The sequence below is a fragment of the Aspergillus costaricaensis genome (genome assembly GCF_003184835.1).
Source record: "Aspergillus costaricaensis CBS 115574 unplaced genomic scaffold BO79scaffold_9, whole genome shotgun sequence".
Classification (NCBI taxonomy): domain Eukaryota; kingdom Fungi; phylum Ascomycota; class Eurotiomycetes; order Eurotiales; family Aspergillaceae; genus Aspergillus; species Aspergillus costaricensis.
The window spans coordinates 255,751-276,905 of NW_020291809.1; the positions used below are offsets into that span (position 1 = coordinate 255,751).

General features: G+C 51.2%; 5 protein-coding genes across 5 annotated transcripts; 2 read left to right on the forward strand and 3 right to left on the reverse strand.

Moving 5' to 3' along the window:
- Window positions 1-463: 463 nt before the first annotated feature.
- Window positions 464-2,287, reverse strand: BO79DRAFT_191567 (MFS transporter; the record flags this gene model as incomplete). Its single annotated transcript, XM_025680837.1, has 4 exons — window positions 464-793; window positions 852-1,107; window positions 1,166-1,508; window positions 1,603-2,287. 4 exons carry the CDS (start codon window positions 2,285-2,287, stop codon window positions 464-466), a joined length of 1,614 nt encoding a protein of 537 aa, XP_025541616.1.
- A 2,783-nt stretch (window positions 2,288-5,070) lies between these two features.
- On the reverse strand, window positions 5,071-5,714 carry BO79DRAFT_252965 (GFA family protein; the record flags this gene model as incomplete). The annotated part of the gene is made up of 4 exons (XM_025685962.1): window positions 5,071-5,231; window positions 5,297-5,340; window positions 5,395-5,521; window positions 5,594-5,714. 4 exons carry the CDS (start codon window positions 5,712-5,714, stop codon window positions 5,071-5,073), a joined length of 453 nt encoding a protein of 150 aa, XP_025541617.1.
- A 962-nt stretch (window positions 5,715-6,676) lies between these two features.
- On the forward strand, window positions 6,677-10,206 carry BO79DRAFT_226566 (acetyl-CoA synthetase-like protein; the record flags this gene model as incomplete). Its single annotated transcript, XM_025683804.1, has 2 exons — window positions 6,677-9,176; window positions 9,242-10,206. 2 exons carry the CDS (start codon window positions 6,677-6,679, stop codon window positions 10,204-10,206), a joined length of 3,465 nt encoding a protein of 1,154 aa, XP_025541618.1.
- A 465-nt stretch (window positions 10,207-10,671) lies between these two features.
- On the forward strand, window positions 10,672-11,589 carry BO79DRAFT_215786 (class I SAM-dependent methyltransferase; the record flags this gene model as incomplete). The annotated part of the gene is made up of 1 exon (XM_025683283.1): window positions 10,672-11,589. One exon carries the CDS (start codon window positions 10,672-10,674, stop codon window positions 11,587-11,589), a length of 918 nt encoding a protein of 305 aa, XP_025541619.1.
- Window positions 11,590-12,125: 536 nt separating this feature from the next.
- On the reverse strand, window positions 12,126-19,594 carry BO79DRAFT_280921 (PKSN polyketide synthase for alternapyrone biosynthesis; the record flags this gene model as incomplete). The annotated part of the gene is made up of 7 exons (XM_025688103.1): window positions 12,126-12,277; window positions 12,345-17,354; window positions 17,408-18,338; window positions 18,405-18,767; window positions 18,833-19,101; window positions 19,177-19,321; window positions 19,403-19,594. The coding sequence occupies 7 exons, from the start codon at window positions 19,592-19,594 to the stop codon at window positions 12,126-12,128; spliced, it is 7,062 nt and encodes a 2,353-aa protein (XP_025541620.1).
- Window positions 19,595-21,155: the final 1,561 nt, after the last annotated feature.

A 21,155-nucleotide genomic window follows, 5' to 3' on the forward strand; every position in this document is an offset into this window, starting at 1 on the left:
AGCTAATTTGCCGACCCCGTCCCCGCGCCCGATCTTTATCACCGTGGGTGCACCGAGGCCGAAGTGTTCTCGAACTCGATTGTAGCTGCTTAACTGCTTCTGTTGAGCATGTGGTGACAATTCTGACATTCCTAGTACCAAATAGATTTATGTAGACCTGATTGCACAGCAGGGATTTGACGTGGCGTTTTTGCTATCTACTTCGTGCCTTAGGCAGCTGATATCGGGTTACGGTCGGGTTCTTGGATACATCGCGTTTTCCATCCTACTCACTCTATACCATCTATCTACTCTATTTACCTTCTATCATGCCCACCCAATATCTCCATATGCTCATCCCCATCGGATTTATAACACCAAAGCCATACGTATGTTCGAAAAATGGTTAAATCCCTTATTCAAGGCATACCATCCATGCTTGTACAGCAGGAGATGAAGTCCGCGAAGGCCAAGTCGAATCCACTCAGGCTGAGATAGCTGTGGCCCACTTACTCCTCTTCCGCAGAGAGGGACCCCAGAAGGTCAGTACGTAGGGAATGGGCGCAGCCACCGCACTGATGATCCCAAGAACAGTGAGCGTCCAATGAGTGCCAAGATTCGAATACATCGGGATTCCGACCACCGTCATTCCGCCCGCAGCCAGGTACCGAACCAGTGCCACGAAGGTTAGTGCAGACGCCGCGTATTGCTGATAGGAGTCGATAATGTACATATAGGCCGAGAGGAAGATACAGATGACGCCGAATCCGACGGCGATGGAGGCGGCTAGTGGGGACCAAATCGCGATGGAGGGCTAGAATTATTAGCATCCTGTAGTGAAACAAGCCCATAAAGGCGGAAAGTAGCCATACATAATCAGTCCATCCCATCCAGAAAAGACCAATCGGAATGGCTGGTGCTCCGATTTGCGCGAAGAAGAGACGCGACTCTCTGTCTATCATGCGACCGGAGCCGTCATCACCAGCGTCTCGCAACTGTTTGGCTGTTTTGCGATAGAGGATAGGGACGAGGACCATGCTGGTGAGGATCCCAATGAAAAGTCCCAGAAAGCAAATGTTGGCCAAGCCTTCGTTGATTCCGTATGTATCGGCGAAGATGTAGACATATCTAGGCGGGTTAGTGGGATCCCATGGATCATAATGCAAACTAGTGGAAAGGTGCATACCCGTCCAGGAACGTGAACAAGACAATGTAGACAACTGTTAAGTAAAACGTGAAGAAGATCACGATTGGCTCCATGAGAAGTAGCCAAGGACGAGTGAAGTTCCTCTTCAACACGGGCAGCAGGCTCCCCGATCCCGAGGCCTCGCCGGCTGTCTTGAACCGCGCATCTCCGGTCGCTTCGCGGAAGAATTTGGCTTTGTAGTACAGGAGTTGAGGTGCAAAGGTCTCGCGCTTGAAGAGAAAGATGATTGCTATCACCAGACCGTCAAAAATGAGCATGATCCATTCAGCCCACCTCCAACTGATGTGTGGACTGTAACCGATGTATGCTCCGACAACGGGTCCTAATTGATTCGATGGTGTTAGTTTCACTGCTGGACACCTACTACGTCCAGTGGTCTGCAGTGGATGTTGCGCGATACACTACATCATACTCACCAAGGATAGGCCCGCCAAATCCGGGGATTGCAAAGATGGGGAACCCGAAGGTTTTCTCCAGCGTAGTCCACACGTCGGAAATCGAACCACCCGCAACAGTCAGAGGCGCAGAACCACAGAGTCCCGCGAGAAATCGGAAGACCAACTGTGACCCGAAATTCGGAGCTAACGCAGCACCGAGAATCCAGGATCCGAAGATAATCAAAGCGCCAATGTAGACGGGGAATCGGCCAACGATTTCAGACATGGGACTGGCAATAAGCGCACCGACTCCGAAGCCAATGAGGTACAGGCCAGTTGCGAGTGATTCGGCGACTTGGGAAACTCCAAAGTGCCGGGAAGCTTCGGTCAGAACGGCGGAATCGATGGCTGATGCCATGGTGGTGACCAAGGCGATCAGGCAGACACACATCGTGGAGGCGACTCGGCGGGCATGCGACCATTGCTGCGGGTTGAAGGGATCGTGGGTTGCCCAAGATACCTCATAGTACTTTTCACCGTTACAATCCGATTTCAAGGAAATTCCAGGGATTTGAGAGGGATCTCTGATCTTACTCGGTGGGTGTCCAAGAGGCTGCGGCGATGCGTGATCAGAGGAAGATGACTCGTGCTGGGCACGACTGGCGTCATCGACCAGCTCGTTCACGTATCGTCGCAAGCCCCGATATTGGTATATGAACGCCATGTTCTTTGGTGTTGACAACGGTTGGGAGTCGTGTATAAACACGGAGTCCGGTCGAATATAAGGAAGAAAAAATTCCAGAATAGACGCGTTCGTTGAAGTGGAGTGGATTTATAATCCAGGACAGGCTAGATAGGGACCACAGCAGGTCAAGTTGGCAGTGGCCACTGAGAAGAAGCCATTCCCACTTTTCCCGGCCGAAAGCAGAAGATCTGCATGGCGGGTCATTCCGCCCTTTTTGGGCATCGACGAACTGCTCGGGGTAACTTACTCCGCTGTCCTTCCTAATCAGGAAGAGTAGTCCGGCAGCACCCAATCAGCGCAGTCACTGCTCTGACTGCAGTTCGGAGACTTATCGAGCTTACCGATATGTATCTATATCATTTCTTATGATTATCATACATTTTTATTTAGTCTCCTTGAAATGTGTCGGTACATGCAAGGGCACGTGCAACCTTCGATGTCTTCAGATAATTAAAATGGGCAGATAACTCACTTAGAGCCTTGAGTGAGGACCTGCTGGTAGAATGCCTTCAACGACCTGCCCTTTGGAAAGTCTGGGAACAGCTTCCAGAATTCTGATATCCGCAATAGTCCGCATACTCTGGGGTATTGGCCCCTCGAATACACCATGATATGCGGTATTAGCCCACATTGTAATTGGCAACGTCCATGATATCGACTTTCTGCCCATTCTCCTGCCACCTCTTCCCACACCGTTTGATTATCTCTCTGATCTCTGATTCCGATACCTGTTTGTTCAAGTTAACGCGTCGCTCAAAGGAGCAATCTGATCAGGCGATCCGAGATCAAGCTCATTTGCTAAACTCTTTTAGGGGAGTCTCCCCGCTGACCGTTGCCATTGTATGTGTCCCAAATCTCGTTCATACTTAGAACTTCAGTATACGCAAATACACGTCTATTCGAAGTCCGCTCATCCGATATAATCTGCGCGACACATATCCGTCAACCCAAACTTCTGATCACCATGACCGACGATTTGATGGTTAATATAATTCGAATGGGCGTGGTCCGACCGACCGGATGAATTCTTGGGTACCCAGACCTGAAACCAACATCCAACGTTGATGAGAGTGTACGGCAGATCCACTCCTTAAATCACGCCCAGGATGTCAAGCTTCTTGTCTTTGATGTCAATGATCCCTCTGGGTGCCGGTCCCACCTATTCTGAAGGCACGAATCGCTTCACACCTACTTCTTTGAGGGTGTTGTTGGCTTCGCTATCGACTGGTGCTTGTCGAGTAAATGATGTGACAGCCTGTCAGACCCATCAGTTAAGATCATGAAACTTTGAGTATGCGGAACAGATATCATACAAACTTGGTCGGTGAGGAAAGTAGACCGTCTACCACAGACCGGCCTGTTTTACCTGTCGCACCTATCACACCCACGGTAATTGGAGTCTCCATTCTTATCGTTAATACAACCCTGTGTAAACGGTCGCAATAGGTGAATCTGTTGCTTCTAAAAGAGATATTCATATCATAGACGCTACACGTGATCTTCGGACGAAAAGAACTCTATCATGTACTACGGACGAAGGTCGACCAGTTCGGACCAAGACTGTGACTGTTGGCAGCAGGCTTCGTCCGAAACAGGGTTGTGGGTCGGGATTCGTCCGAGCTACCCCACATTCCATATGAGATGCCAGACTCATCCCTCCTGAACCATATACTCAGCGATAGATATTAGTTCCTTGCTAATGGTAGTACTACAATAAGAGCCACTGACGACCGGAGGTACTTCTACAGTGGATTATGGCTATTTAGAAGTAAGTGTAGGTAAGTCCGTAGGGTTCTGGACAAGGGATCTTCAACAAGCGCGTCCTATAACACAATAACAGAAATGCCCTGATTCCAGAGATGCAATATCAACTACTACTGGCCTAGGCCGCTAATACCTTCAAGCTGTAACAGGGCTTCGTTTATATAATGGCATCTTGAACATTCTTCACGCAAGTGTTTGCCACTGTCGGCTCAATGTATACTGCTGGATTTCCTGGAGAATGAGCGCTTTCATGAACGCAGCAGGACGGGCAAAAAAGAATAATACATGATTAAACAGAGAACTAATATGCAAGCGGCTTTTTACTGTTTGTCAGGCTGTCATACTCCAGCGGCCTTTTAGGAAACTTTGGATGCACCATAAGTAGTAACAGTCACCAACATTATTAGTGGGGGCCAAATATATATACTGGGTGGCTTTATACGAGGTCAGTACGAGCGAGCTTCAGATGGCTGTTGCTACAAAGATGTATAACCTATAGTAGTACAAACTTATCCTGCAGGTATCAACATCGTATGTCTCCCCAGTGGACTACGAAATACTGGAGTACTTTGCTGGGCACCGGTGAATATTAAGGAAGAGTCAACCTGACGACTAGTACGGGAAACTCTTCTCTACCACCACAGCGGCAGAAAACCCGGTTCTGACCGCTTCATCTACCGCCTAAAGTGGCAGAACCTAGTCGACCTCGATGAGAAAAGTGCGGATATAAGCGGTTATTAAAGGATATACATTTTGTACAGCTCCGAGAAAGTGACCCGGAAATCTGTAAACTTTCTCACCGCCTTCAGACTGGCTGAAGATGGGCAGAATCTGCTCTCTAGATCCATATAGTATCTCTAGAAGAGATAAGCGAAGTAGCCGATTTCTATTTACATTAACTACATCTTAATCTGTCCCTGTTGCGGGCTTGACATTCAATCACTTTGTCCGGGCTATGGTGCTGCTCGGTCGATATCCCTTCTGCAACATCCATCAACTCACCAGCCAAGTTTCTTGGCCTCCTCTCCGCTCACATCGTCAGGAATATCCGTCACATATTGTAGAACTTCTGAAGTCGCTGAGATCCACTCAGGTCGACGCTTGGTCCATACCTCTGCCACCGGCTTGGGGATATCTTCAAAGAGACCGAACATGAGGACTGCTATTGTCAATTTCACCGCCGGAACCATTACAGGTAAAAGGAAAGATAGAGGGAGGACTGACGTGATTTTCCGGGCAAAACAGTCTCACTTCTGTACATAATAGGACTGCACAGAGGTTAGCCAGATAGGAGGCAGAGTATCCCCATGGAGTGAACTGACCATCCACAGTTATAACAGAAATATCGATCCAATGGCCGGCCACAGGCGGTGTTGGTGTCAAGGAATTTCTTGGGACTACCGGTCAAAACCATGTCCTTGTTCTCCACCACGACGACATAGGTGCCGGCTGGAGGACGTTCAAGTTAGAGAATATTCAGATCTGAAAATAAACGAGAAGAAGAAAAGATTTGATGAATACCGGCACCGCTCTGTTTTCGACAATTCAGGCAGTAGCAGATCATTACGCCGCCCCCAGATGGCGTGGGATTGTCCATGGTGACGCGGATACGGCCGCAGTTACAAGAGCCCTTGACGACCATGATTTGCCAATCCTGATGAATTCGTGGGTAACGGGAATAGAAGGAAATAAGGTACAGGTTGGCGATTATTGGTTTCTGAGATGAGATATCTGACTCTAAGACGACTGGTGCCCGGTTTTATGGCCTTCTGGGCGTACGGCGGTCGCCTAGGATTGGCGATTGCAATAAGTAAACGTCAACAGGAAGGCCCTGTTTGTCCAAGACGAGATAAAGAATACCCTCCTTGGCAATCTAGGGACTATGTTCCAATCATTTTATAGACACTTAGTCTACCTGAAGACGCCCAATAAAGATTCAGCCAGGAAAGGTTAATTTATCCAGAGTCTAAATATTGAACCAATAGCTAGGTCTAATACTACCTTTTAGAATTTATCCCTGTATGACGAATTGTATACAAGTAGGTATTTGATTCCAAGTCCGTAATATTGAGTAATGAAGAAGTCGTGCACAGAGCATATGTACAGCATAGGTTAGGCTGTAAGGATATGCCTGTATAGACACTGCTGAGTTTGATCAGGAATGGTCTCTTCATTTAGGTTTCTGCAGATCCAAGGAATTTCACTACAGGACAAGGTACATTATCTGCAGAGCTGCTCCACTCAATAAGCAGTTGCTTTAAGTCAAGAAGAATGTGCCATTTTGTTGATGGCAAGGGGCGGTCAGACATGCAAGCAAGGGCGGAGAAGTGCATATGCTGGTTCAATCCTCCTGACTATGTGCGCAAGTCCAGACCTTCATGCAACTGCTGCTCCGCCTTGGTCTTACCCAGGCAAGGGGGAATCATTCCGGTAAGGTGATGCAGGGTCACACTATGTCACAAACACCTGTGCGGGAATGATTCCCGTACAGATAGCTATATGCCTTGAATGTAATCATATAGTTGTGTAATAAGTACTGGTATTGTTGGAATAAATCGTCGAAACTCCGGATTCTAGATATATACTTCAAATTACACATATACCATGCGCGAAGTCGTAAGAAGCGACCCTGAGCATCAAAGTCGCTCAGCTTGGGAACGACTGGCCGAAGCAGTGGAGAGACACCCTGACTATTTGGCACTAATCTGCGCGCACCAACGAGCTGGTCTCTACGGGCTCGGAGACAAGAAAGAATATGGTCAATGGAGTTATGGGGAGTTGTATGAAGGGATCACCCGCCTTTCTGCCTCGTTGGAGTTGCTGGGTCTATCGAGTGATTGTCTGCTTTTTGTGATCCTCGGTAACAGTTTGGAGCATGTCCTCACTACCTGGGCTGGATACAGACTTAGCTGCATCCATGTCTCCGTTCATCCCAATACGTTGTCTAACTCGGTGGAAGCCCGCCATGTCGTCCAAACCGTTCTCGATAACCGCCCCAGCCCAAAGGCCGCCGTCTTTGTTCAAGATAAAGCCGCGGCCGAACAATTTGATCAGCTGTTTCCCCAGCTGGATGTAATCAAAATTGTCATCGGACATGGCCAGCCGGTTTCTTCTCCATGGACAAGTTTCGACCAGCTCATGCAATCTAAGAAAACCTCATCGGGCCCATCAACATCACCCCCGTCACGCGAAACATCCATCTTTTTCTCTAGCGGAACGACATCGCTGCCCAAACCATGCAAGATGGATGTTCCTGCCTGGATCAGCTCTCTAGCGAGTGGGTCAACTTTCGGCTTAGTACGCCCAGGAGACCGACTGATGTCTCTCGTTCCATGTAGCCATGTGCTTGGCTATATGGGGCAGATGTTTGCCCTGACACATGGGGCTACACTCGTCTACCCATCTTATTTGGCCTTTGATCCACGTACGACGATCGATACACTTCGCAATGTCCCCTGCAAATACATAGTCATGGTATCAGCGCTGGTGCATGCCTTCATCAGTGCGGACCTCAGCTCGACCCCACTTCCTCCGATTGACACAGTCATTTTCTCCGGAATGACACTGTCCACTGCTGTAGCTAAGGAATTTCAATTGAGAGTGGGTACGCGAGCGATCGAGAATCTGTATGGTATGACGGAGGGGGCGTTTTGCGCCACCGGCCCTGTGGAAGACCTCGACAGTATCTCGCGCGACGGCTTCCTGGCCGCCGGGCGTCCTATGACAGGCTCGACACTGCGTCTTTGTGCTCCGAACAGTACGGAGCCTCTGCCACCTGGTGTGGCGGGAGAGGTGCACTACAGTGGCTACCAGACTGCTCGTGGTTATATCGGCGTGCAGAGCGATTCATTCTACGTTGATGAAAATGGATGTTACTGGTACAAGACTGGTGATCAGGCTATTATGTACGAATCAAATGGTCTTGTCTACCCTGTTGGTCGGTACAAAGACCTCATTATCCGGGGTGGCAAGAACATATCGCCCTCTGCCATTGAGGCGGTACTCAACCAAGACCCGGAATTGCACCAGCTCAATCCTCAGGCCGTCCCTCTGCCGGACGCTGTGGCAGGGGAGGTTCCGGTCATTGTCGTCAGTCGCGAGATTGCACAGCCGCAAGTGCAACACATAATGCATCTAATTCTAACACAGATGGGTGCGGCGTATGTTCCTGACAAGGTCATCCCTATCCAAACGCTTGGGGCTGCGAACTATCCTCGCACGACCTCGGGCAAGGTGCAAAAGGTCAAACTCGCGGCCCTGGTGCGTCAGTATGCTGCCGCCCAGTCAGATGCCTCTGTGCCATTGGCACCTAGCAACACCAGAGAGATACGCAAGCGTGTGGTGCAGCTCTGGGCAGACGTTTTGGCGGCCACGATCGAAGAACTCGATGTGCAGGCGGCGCTTTCGGAACGCGTGGATAGCATCACCTTGATGCGCGTGCATTCCAGAGCGAGCAAGCTCACCGGAAGACATGTCCCATTCGCGGCTTGGGCAAGCGCCAAAACCATTGCGGACCAAATCCTTCTTCTGGAGACCGCTGATGGTCAACCGGAAGACCCCTATCCCACAGCTCACAATGACGGCCGCGCTCGGGTTGGGGGACCTGCATTGGAGGATATGGTGCACCTGATGGGCGACGGCGGCGGACTCCCTGCTACGCAGGCTTTGGTCCAACAAGCCATTGCACGCTATCGGCTCACTTGGGATGATGTTGAAGATGTCTTCCCGGCCACTGATTTCCAACACATCATGCGCCAGGCCCACTTAATTGACTACTGGGAATTCTTCGTCTGCATACACACACGGGGCCATTCTGTTGCAGAGCTGCGCAAGGCCCTGGAGGTTACGTTACCACTTCATCCCATGCTGCGATCCTTTGTTGTGCAAGGTGAGACATCCCAGACTCTGCTGGTAACCGTCCGCCCGTCACAATCGATTCTGGAGCGCTGCATTGTCGACTACGGCGAGGTTGCGACATTGGCCGATGTGCACGACTTAGTGGTCAATTTTCCACAAGACCATCGGATCTCCTTACCAGGACCTTTGTTCTGCGGATTGATGGTGTACGTAAAGGAGATAAAGAGTGCCGTCCTCGTTGCAGATTGTAAGTGCTTTCCCCGCTTGCCAAATTCCTCCGTGGTATGTGTGCTTATTTGTGTCTATTTGCAGTCTGCCATTCTGTCATGGATGCGACATACCATGAAATCTTTGAGGATGACCTAGAGCTCGCGCTGAGCGGGCAGCCACTTCGAGCGCATGCTTCATATAAAGCGTGGAATGAGAGCTATTACCTGCTGCAGGATGCTCTGGCTAGCCGACCGGCTTTTGAGTACCACCTCTCGCAGATGCAGCAAGTGCCTGATGGACCAGTAGCGCTATGGCCCACACCTAGTCGCCCACTGAGGACCTCATCTGGACAACAATCGGAAGGGTTGTACCTGCTCGAGTTCCAGCTACCGGCGTTGATGTCTCTGCACCAGCACCATCCGACTCTGATGACATCAGTGGTCCTCAAGACAGCCCTCGCCCTGTTAGCCATCTTCCACACCAAGCACTCGGAGATGCTACTCCTCAATGTTGAAGCAGCACGGGGGCGATTCCCCTTCCTGCCGTCCTCCTTTCCGCGTGAAGGCCCGCTGGACGGGGCCCGCGTTGCCGGACCTACACTGACAGGCAATGTGGAGCGTATCACATATGATCCAAACAAGACAGTACTGCAATTGCTGTATCGCGCCCAAGCCCAGCAGGCTCTGATAACGCGTTACGCGAACGCACCGTGGAGGCGCATTCTTGAGGAATTGCCTCGTATGAAAGAGTTGTACCCTGCAGTAGCTGATCACTTGATCTTCAACTGGACCGGGACGACGACCTTCAAGGCAGACGACAAGAGACGACTGCATGAGCATATTCAGCGGCAGGAGATCTTTTTTCAGCCTACTTGTGGCTTGATGGTCGATGCTGGTGCGTCCGGCAAGGACGGTACTGATCTCTGTGTCTCCCTCACTGGCGCGGTGGCGAATAACTCGCCTGACTGGATTCGTGACATTGCCCAGGGACTGCAGAAGATTACGACGTGGCTGACGCAGGAGGAAAATTGGGGGCGTCCGGTTAGATTCTTTTCTGAGTCTCTCTAGAAATAGGGGTAGCGGTGTCTGGAACGATGCAAGACAGAGTTTACGGGGTTGGATTAGGCGAGGAAATGTCCATAGCGGCTTTACAATCTTCCAATTTGAAATCATACATCCTCCTGCATTCAATGCTTCCCACTGCGCGACTAGTGTACCTCAGTCAGCACAACCACTAATGCATGAATAGTTCTCACTCAAGATTTAAGAGTACATTTCCATCAGTCCTGCGTCTGCAACGAGTCCTAAACTTATTCCTTTGCCTGGAAGTGGTGCAGAAGAGCTTTCGTCTGGAACTTCCCCCCTCACGGTGTACTTGTAAAGATTCGTGACCTCGTGAACCCTATTCTTCTACCCAGCAAGACACAGGAAGACTTTGTCTCCGCTGTTTCCTCAAATGCCAGACAAAGTTAAATACATGGCTACCACCGGCATAATTGTTGACTTCTGTAAATCCATTCCATCAAACCCACCATGACCGTCCCCAACGATAACCCCACCGATAACCCGTCGGCCCATCCGCGCCAAAGTACCTGCTACAACAGCAAGTATTTAGCAGAATACTACGACTTGTGGATCGGGAATTGGGACGATGTCCAGCTGTATTCCCGTCTGCTCGCGGACATGGTATCTCGCAACACTTCCGCAAATCCAGTGAGGGTACTGGACGTGGGCACAGGCTCAGGGCGGATCATCCACGGCCTGGCGAGCGCCCAGCACCAGAAACAGGGCACCAAACGCCAGTCGGCAGTGCACTTCCTGGGCCTAGACAACGAACAGCACATGCTAGATCGAGCTCACCTCCTCACCGACCCAGCGCATGTCGATCAAATGACCTGGGTGCTAGGTTCGGCAGAGGAAATGGGATCCTTGCCTGCCTTGCAGCATTCCGATGGGTCAGGTGGGCTCATCGACATGATAGTGTTTGCCTGCGGCAGCATCTGCCATCTATACGAAGCCGACCAAGGCAGCCGGTTCTTCGAGCAGATAGCCACGGTTCTCAAGCCCGCCACTGGGCGCGCGTACATCTCCGTGCTGAAAGCGCTCACCGACGGCGGCGAGCCGCTCGCCCGCGCTATGGAACCATCTGAGCCAGTTGTCACGCCGAGCAAGGAATTCCCTGGCATGTTCTACAGGGAGACCTGGCCCGCCCATGAACTCATCGGAAAGGTGTGGCATACTACTCGGCATATTGTTGTCTCGGAGAGGTTGGCGGATGGACAGGAGGTCGTCGTGGAAGACAACCTGGATAGTCGCAAGGTTGGAGTGTGGACTGAGGCCGACGTGAGGGCTCGTGCTGCTGCGGCTGGCTTGAAAGTGGTGGATATTTTGGACCATCAGAATGACTCTACCCATGGAGAGCGCATCTTCGTTCTAGGGACCCTTGCATGATATAGACAGGGCTTGAAATGGGACATTTCCTGTACCTGGTGAGAGGAAGAACCTATGACCTTGGACAAAGTCAGGTAAAAGGGGATGTTGGGTAGCATACAGTCTAGCCAAAATGTCAACCCTTTACATTACTGAATGCGAGTGGTTAGAACCTAGTTGTAAAGAGCTTTTCTTCAGTCAGTAGTAAATAATCTCCACTATAAGCTGAAGAGATTTTCCTCGATGATACTCGTTGCCTAGATTAGGTATTGAGTAGATGACCTGCATCCACAGGCTCTTCTGAAGACATCTTTTGGTGTATCTCAATAGAATACCACGACATAGTAAAAGAGCGATCTATGACTTTTGGCTAGTTTCATGAAATAGACAAATCCTCGTATAGCCTGGCTCATTCCTATCGCGTCACTAAAGTAAAAACAGTGTAATTGAAGGAAAAATATACTTATAGCCAATATATATTGTGCGAGTATTGCGTTTCTCATTCATCAAAAAGTTCCATTCTATAGAGCTACCCTAGTATATATATGCCCCCAGATCTAAGCCTTCGCAGCGACAAAAGAGCTCCCCGCGGTTATCTTCTCAGCTAGTATCCTCACTGGCTGGGAGCTGAGGAGCTCGAAGGAAGACAACGCAGCCCCCAATTCGCGACTGACCCAAGTCTGCATTTCCGTCGCTTTGAGCGAATCCACTAGAATTAATAGCCGTTAGCATACAGATACAATATCATCTATAGGAAAAAGAAGCGGAGAACCAACCTCCCAAAGCAGACAAAGGCAAGTCGAGATCGACAGAATCAGGAGCAGCGCCCATTGCCCGAGCCAGATAGGTTTGCAAAGCCTGGCTAACGAGCGAGATCGATTCGTCTATTGAGTCAGCTCGTTTGAGTAGAACGCTCGTCTTGATGGGGCCTGTGGCAGTTTGGGCTTCTGGATCGGCGATCCGAGCACGATGATCGAACTTGCGGTCAAATTGCCAGGGACTGGCGCCGTCTTCACGCGGCAGAACATCAACCAACCCGGCAATTATCTGAGCAGGCGGTGCAGGTTGCATCTGGCCTTGGACGAGGAGACGAACAAGAGTCTGCACCTCTGCCTGTGAGATCTCGGTCCCCAAGACGTGCCGATACCGCTGACGACGCTGCTCAGCAGACTCAGCCACATCGGTCACGCCGCTGGCGTCTTCAACGAGCCCCAGGTTGATACTACAACCGGCGAGGTTATGTTGGTGCCGCCACTCCATTAGAGCATCCATGAAAGCATTGCCCGCGGCATAATTGGCCTGGCCCATGTTCCCGATGACACTGCTAATTGAGGAGAGAGTGACGAAGAAGTCCAGCGGCCGTGTGGCTTGGAACGCCTGGTGCAGATTCCACGTGCCTTGGATCTTAGCCCGTGTTGACTGTTGCCAGGATTCCCAGTCCATCTGGTCGAACATCGCATCTTTGAGGACGGTGGCGCACTGGATGATGCCACGGATGCGCCAGTTGTGGTAGGCTGCGTGCGTCAGGAGTTGCTTCACGTCATGTTCGGAGGCAACATCGCAGCGTATCACCTCCGTTCGGGCTCCACGCGCGCGCAGTGCATCCAGAGCGGCTTGTTGACTTGGCTGTGTTGCTCCAGAGCGACTTGAAAAAACAATGTGACGGGCCCCGCTGTCTACCAGAGCGCTGGCTAGAGAGAGTCCGATTGTGCCCAGTCCTCCGATCAGAAGGTAGGTGTTCTCACTAGGTAGCGGCCTTGGCTCGGGTTGAACAGGTCTCACTGCCACGGGACCTGGCGCCTGGAGGTCAAGGATGACCCGGGTGCCGGAACGCCTCGCATGAGAGATAGCCTCGTCCACTTGTGAAACTGGAAAGACAGGATAGGATGCCACCTGAACGAGAGACTTATGTCCTGCGATGAGATCGACAGCTCGGTGGAAATTAGCCTGTATCAGGCGCGGAGTATCCCTAAGCATCCGAGACAGAGAGAGTGAGGTGACAGTGCAGCCCTGCTCTAAGATCTTCTGGGGTAGTGCCGAGAGTTGTAGGTCCCCACTCAGGTCAATATACCGACCCCCAGGCGCTAGGCAAGACGCTGCTTGTCGGCTAGATGCTCCCGCGAGGTTACAGACGGTGAGCTCGACTCCTCTGCCGCTAGTCAAACGGGCGATGGTGGTTGGAAGTGACCGATGGAGGGAGATAATCCGGTCTTTCAAGACGGGGTACTGGGCACGTAGCTCCTCTACAACACCATCCACGGCAACAAACACCTGCATCCTTGCCGCTAAGGCACAGTGTACAGTGGCCCTGAGTGTCTGATTAACAGAGCCCACAATCAGAACAGAGCCGGATACTTGATGCATTCCATTGACAAGACTGGTATAGGCGGTAGAATACGCGATTGGCATGGAGAGAGATTGCGCTGGGCCTTGCTGCGGAGGACAAGTCCAGACAGAGCTCTCGGGCAAACGAACCCGAGTGGATATGGTCTGGCCAGGTATCACACACAGCACCGTCTCTCCAACCGGGAAGACCGATATCAGAGACTGTCCGACCTGGCAAACAGTGCCCAAGGCCTCTGTCAATGGGACGCGAGCCTCCGTGGTCTTTGCTGTTGTAGAGGGAAGTGAAATAGCATGAAGATGAACTTCTACTTCATCCTCCGCTATCGCAGTGGCTAGTCGGTCGTCCAATTGCCATTGCGCTCCCTCAAGATCGGATGACTTGCTGTGTAGACGCAGCGGTCGGGTGTCCTCCGTCAACTCAGCCAGTATAGGTTTTGGGCCATGTACAGCTGCTTCCATCGCATCATCCAATGGAGAGTATGCAATTGCGCGTGGTACAAGCAAGCGGCCGTCGCGCAGTAAGTACTCGTAATCTTGGGGTCGCGACCGCGACTGGTGGCTTAGTCGTAGAAGACGTGCAATACTACGGCCAAGTTGACCAGGATTCCGCGCAACATCCTTCTCCTCTATTAGAAGCTGAGGTAGGTCCAGGTTGGGGTTTTCATTCCGCAGAGTTCGTAACAGCCCGGTTGTAGCACCAGTAGCCGCATAAGCGGCGGCTGCGTCCAAGGGTGCGGGCGACACCCAGAGTATGTATTTCGCCTGAACCAGCGTGCGCATGCATTCCATATCTGCGGAAGTCCAGTGGAGCGTCCAAGACTCGTGCATTTCCATCAACGAAATAACCTGCTTGTCCTTCAACTTTGATACCTCATGGGGGCTTACTCTCTCCACCCGGGCGCCCTGCTCCTCGATCAAGGGGATGAGCTCCTGTAACAGAGCATTGAAAATGTCAGCTGGCTCGGGCGCCAGGACGTAGATGATAGGGTCTAGTAACGAAGAAGCTTCATCTCGCCGGTGGATAAGTAGTGAGTTTGTCTGAGAAGCAATCCCGTGTACCTTCCAATCGGCATGTTTGTCAAGATTTTCGGTAACCTCATCCTGCATACCCGCTGGGATGGACGCAATTATCCAGCCATCTGGTTGGGCGACTCTCTTAATATCATCCAAAAGGGGAAAACCTTGTCTGCCAGTCCACAGGTCGGGGTGATCCAGTAGGACCGCGTCGTATGCTCCATGGTCTGGCAGTGACGAACCTACCTCCGCAAGGGTGAGCACAGGGAGTAGTTGGCAGTTTGGTAGTATTTGCTGTAAAGCCTGTACCCGCGCACTTGAATTATCTGGACTTATATCTACTAAGATGACCGTTAGCTGTTGCAGCTGGGGCCGGTATTTGCCAGTTGGGACGAGCTCCTGGAGAGCCGGCACCAGGTGGTTAAAGCGGCTCTCTGCTGCCACCACCAGCATGCGTGCATCGCCATGAGTATGGCACACGCTTCTAAGCCATGATGAGAGTGTACCATCACAATGCTCGGCCCAGGAATCCACATGCTCGGCCCAGAATAGTGATGAGAACCGGCTCTGAGGAATGTTTTCAACTGCAGCAGAGGGGCGGGACTGTATTGGGACCCGACCAAGTCGGACACCTTGCAGTACGAGGCCAGGGTGTGACCAGGTGGGGTGCGATGCAACAACCTCTGATCGAGAAATGCCTTCTTCGTCCCTGTGCGTTTCCACATGAAGATTGAATTGCTCCCCAGTTGAGGGTGAAAAGCGGGTAGACATGTAAAGTCGGTCTACCGCAATGGGGATCTGAGCATTCTGGTTAGACAGTGCCTCGGAACAAGAGAGTACAGCAGCCTGGAAAAGCGAATCCAGAGATGATGGATGAAGAAAGTACGGCGATTCCTGCTCATGGGGCATGGTACTTTTAGTATCCGTTACAATCACTGATGCAAACAGGCGAGACTGTGTGGGATGGAAGAAAACCCTCTGCATCGTTCGGAAGGTCGGACCCATGGTGACACCTCCAGTCTCAGACAACCAGCCATAAACCGCCTCACTACCCACTGCCAGGTTCGCCGCAGTTTGTGTCTGTCGAGCTTGTTGGACCGTCCGCGCCCAGTTCAATGCGGTGGTGCTGTCCTCCATTTGCTCTTCTTCTCCCGCATAATCCATTGTAAAGCTACCCTTTGCATGTTGAACCCATGGGGATTCCTCTGGCCGAGAAAAGATGCCGAACTGGTACCAGCCAGCCACGGCATGAGGGGCCACATGAAGTAGAATCTCAAGTCCGTTTTCCTCAGAAGGAATAACCATGCCTCGGAAAAATTCCAAATCATGAAACTCAATGCCGGCCAGGGTCACAGACTCGGCCAACTGACGTGCGGCCTCAGCTACTATCGCCACCATCCCTGCCGCAGGCAAGACAATGGAGCCTGCCACGACATGGTCAGCCAGCCATGGATGCTCCGAGAGGCGTAGAAAATTCCGCCATCGAGGCTCAATATTATTTTGATAATCACAGGCGACCCCAAGTAAATCATGGCGAGGCTGGACACGTTGACGTAACTGACTTGATTCGTACGGTTCATGCCAGTACCTGGACTGATGATTCCAAGCATAAGACGGAAGGAGCGCCTGGCTCAACTGTGGCTTATAATCGCCAAGCAAGCTCCGATTTACCCGGTCAATCTCTATGGGACATCCAATACTCCATAGGACACCGGCTACCTGTAGAGATGTATGTAGTGCATTCTTCTTCCGCTGCACTAAGCTCAGGTAAGGCAAGGAAGTCAGACCCGCATTGACCTCTTGAAGTGTCTGGGTGAATGGACCCCTAAGGGCCTCGTGCGGGCCAATCTCGAGGATGGCGCTCCATGGGACAGCTACTGCGCGCCGGCGTCGAGGACCAGCCTCACTCATAGTGGCCAGCTGGCCCACTGCTGCAGCAAATTCGACGGGACTGACGAGATTGCGTATCCAATAATCCGGCCCGAGTTCATCAGGGTGTTGAACACGCGTCTTTGTAACGGAGGAAAACATTGCTATTTTCCCTTGATGTAGATTCACTGGCTTAATCAATGCAATGGAATCCCGATAGTCATCAGCTAAAGCGCGCATGTAAGGGGAATGATACGCAGTTTCAACACGCAACTTCCGTGCAAAATGCCCCCTGGCCTGAAGATATTCAGCCAGATGATTAATCTGATCATTATTTCCTGATAGCGTCACACTCGACGGACTGTTAATGCAAGCAACAACAACAGCCTCCAGAGACAAGGCTTGTAGATAGTCTCGGGCAGTTTGCTCGGATACGCCGGCTGCTAACATGCCTCCACTGGGCCCATTCTCAACAATACGCTGCGAGAAGACACCACGGAAGTAGGTAATTCTGATCGCATCCTCGTGAGTGAGATATCCAGCCGCATATGCAGCTCCTGGAGTAACAAATCAGCACTCATGCACCATAATATCGCCAGACAATACTTACCAACTTCGCCACTAGAATGCCCTACTACTGCTTTTGGAGTAATTGACCAGTCAGACAATAGGTCAATCAAAGCGATCTGGAGCGCGCAGCAGACCGGTTGACTGCGATCAGGGCGGTTAATACGGGTTGTACTTGCATGAGCACGGATTTCCTCAGCCAAATCCCACTGGCAGCCAAGGGCGGTTAATACCTCCTGGCTATGATGGATGCTGGCCGCAAATACAGGAAATGCGACCAGTTCAATTCCCATGCCAGCCCATTGCGCCCCTTGGCCAGTGCAGACAAATGCTAGCGCAGTCTGCTGCTGACGTTTGGCTCGTGGAAAACTGGCCAATCCTCGCCGCAATGCCTCCTTCAGACCACCAAGTGTGTCGGCAACTACAAAACTGCGAAATCCAAACTTTGAGCGTCGGGTAGCCATGGTATGCGCCAGGTCGGTCAAGGGGGGAGTGTCCGATGACGCCTCGAGTGCATGCGTCCATTTCTGAGCGGTCCGATCCAAACCAGCCTTGTCATGGGTAGACACTACTACCAGCTGCGCAATACTGATGGGCGATGGAGGTATTGTCTGAGGGGCAGTGCCAAAATACTGAGCCACACTTTCAAGGATGGCGTGCGCATTGGCGCCACCAAATCCAAAGGAGTTGATGCTGGCGCGCTGGGGGAGATGGGAAGGCCATGGCTGGGTTATATCACTCAGACGCAGTCGCCATCTCTCCGTCTGAATCTTAGGATTCAGAGTCACAAAGCCTGCATTTGGTACCAGAGTCCCTTTCTCCAGACAAAGCACGACTTTGATAAGACTGGCCACTCCAGCTGCTCCTTCCGTGTGACCGATGTTACTTTTAACCGAGCCAACGTAAACAGGTTCATCGTTTGGCGTACGTTCATCCCCAAAACTGGCGCCAATGGCCGATAATTCCGTAGGATCCTATTTAGACTGGTGTGTCAATATTCAGGTATCGGGTTGCATCAAGCCATGAGCAGTGTCACTTACACCAAGAGCGGTCCCCGTTCCATGTGCTTCAAAATATGCTGTTTCTCGCATTGACAGCCCTACCTGTCGGTATGTCGCCCGGATGAGATCTGCTTGTGCTTCAGCGTTGGGCATGGTGATCCCGGGCGTCCGGCCGTCTTGGTTAGCCCCAGTGGCCCGCACTATGGCACGAATTACATCCCCGTCGGCTATCGCCTGGGATAAAGGCTTGAGTAGGACTGCTCCGAGGCCTTCACCACGGCCATATCCGTTGGCACGGCTGTCAAATGAATGGCTGATCCCGTCGGCGCTGAGCATATGCATGTAGGATAGTCGTTGTGTAAAGTTGGGGTGCAATATTATGCTAGCACCGCAAACCAGCGCCTAAAATTCACGTTAATTAGGGTTCCAAGATTGCAGGAGCGTCGCGTTTACTATGGACCACTGACCATGCGGCATTCGCCAGCACGCAATGCTTGGGTGGCGAGGTGCAGTGCTGTCAGACTGGAGGAGCACGCTGTATCCATCATTATACTTGGCCCTCGCAGGTCAAAGAACCACGATATGCGGTTCGCTAGCATTGTCCTCCCGTTCCCCGTGGCTGAGTTGTGCGGCATATCCATGATATCACGGGTGGAGAGTAATTCATAATCGTTCGTCATACAGCCGCTGTAAACACCGGTGGAACTCCCGGGCAGAGACTCCATGGGGACGCCGGCTGCAGATGCCATTTATCCCAATTAGCTCGACTCGCTGCACCTTGCCACAATATCAGAGATGACAGGCTGCGTACCATTTTCGAAGGCTTCATATGCGACCTCAAGCAATAGGCGCTGTGCCGGGTCCATGCCCGCGGCTTCCTTTGCTGTGATGGAGAAGAAAGGGGCGTCGAAGCATGCCGGGTCTTCCTCCAAGAAAAACCCGCTGTCATGGTTGATCTAAGTGGCATTGGTTTTGTTCAGGCTCAATGTCATTCTTGTCGAGGAGTTATTGTCAGGAGCAGAGGAGGGAGGACGTACGGCACCTTTTCTTTCATGGCTCGGATGCTTCCACGCCGCGGCTTGATATCGGTTACCGGGTACAGGGCCATGTTCCTTTCGTCCATCTCGCAACATCTCCCAGAAGCCATCTAACGACGCCGCCTGGCCAGAAAAACGGCAGCCCAGGCCTATCACTGCAATAGGCTCCGGGCATGATGATGTATTGTTCATAGTGGTAGGCCGTCACGACGCCGTGTCACCTCAATGTACTAAGGTGGTCTCTTAATCAAGTAACTTCACGTTGACTAATTTTCCGTTATCTCAAGTCTTCGGCACATTTTTTTGGATTTACTTCCATTCTTTATACGTATATACAATCTCTACCACAACCTACATCATATCCGGATTAAACCGTTCCAGCACTGCCACCGCCCGTCACAGAGCTTAGGGGTACTTGGACTCTTGTTGATCTTTCTGCTACATGCTATGACGACCGCTATGCAAGGCTTGCAAAACCACGCAAGGACACTGCTTGTTTCTGGGCGTCAAGGTGAATGTGATCGGCGATCCTAGCTACAAGACACGATGGTCTATGTAGCGGCAGATTCGCTAATCTGCTAGCGGATAGCTTGCTACCTTCCGACTCCAAGTCTCTCCTGTGGGCATCACTGCAGGTCAGGGCAACTAAAAGACAAAATCATGAAGGAAGCTGCGTAATAGTGTGACAAAGTCATTGGAAATCAGTCTGCGTCTTGGAGTATCAGGACAGAGCCCACGCAGGTCTATGCAAGTGGCAGTGGCATATCGTAGCAACAAGGGTATTTTGCTGTTCTGCAGAATGAAGCAACGACATTGTTCTCTTCTATCTTTATGTAGTGTGTGCGCATGACCGCTACATTCCTTTAGGCTTTTCTGGATACAAGTTACTCCCCTCAATTGCTGTCTTACACCTTGCCGACGGCAACAAATATGGCATTCTAATATTACTGGTTCCAGACCCTATTCCAAGAATGTAACATATGCAGCGATACGTATACAAGCCTTGGGTTAATACAGAAAATCAATGGAGACTGCAAGGAACGGCTTTGCGTGAGTTCTCTATGGCTGTCTTTCCAAGGGGTGGCTGATTCAAAACCTGCCAAATACACCAAATGACGAGGAATCCTCCTGTTCCGTAATTAGCTGTACGCCGTGATTTCATTTACCGCTTTGTTGGTGAGCTCGCCTTGCCGTCACGAAGGGTAATAGAGCTTTCGCCTGTGCATACTCTTGGAATTGACAAAATGTGTCTCAGCCATTTACAGAAGCAGGTTGAAACTAGCGCATTTGCTGTAATGTAAAGGACGCCAATTGAGCAGGCCTGAATTAGTCGGTTACTATACAATATTTGCTTATTACTCCTATTTTTATGGGGCTTGCAACGATCGATACCTCTCACAATGACGGCCATGAACTAAATTTGCCTCGCCCTCGTGTGTTGTGGATTGGTGCAGCAAAGTGACCCGTTACCACAATACATGCAATGCGTCCATAATAATGACCGATTAAACTTCTTCGAAGGGGTTCTGATCATCGGTCCCACGTAGCCGGATTAGCTTGGCTTGATCGATCCGATCTCCGGGAAAAGCTTCCCTGTGACATAGATTGAAAAGACCGATCATTGCCTGGTGTATAGATTCGGGGACCTGCATATTCAAGGATGACAGTGGGCACAAGGTCTGGGCCAATGTGGGTCTTAAGTAGCACGCTTCACGCTCAGGGAATTTGGGTTCATAGTGCATATCACACTCTG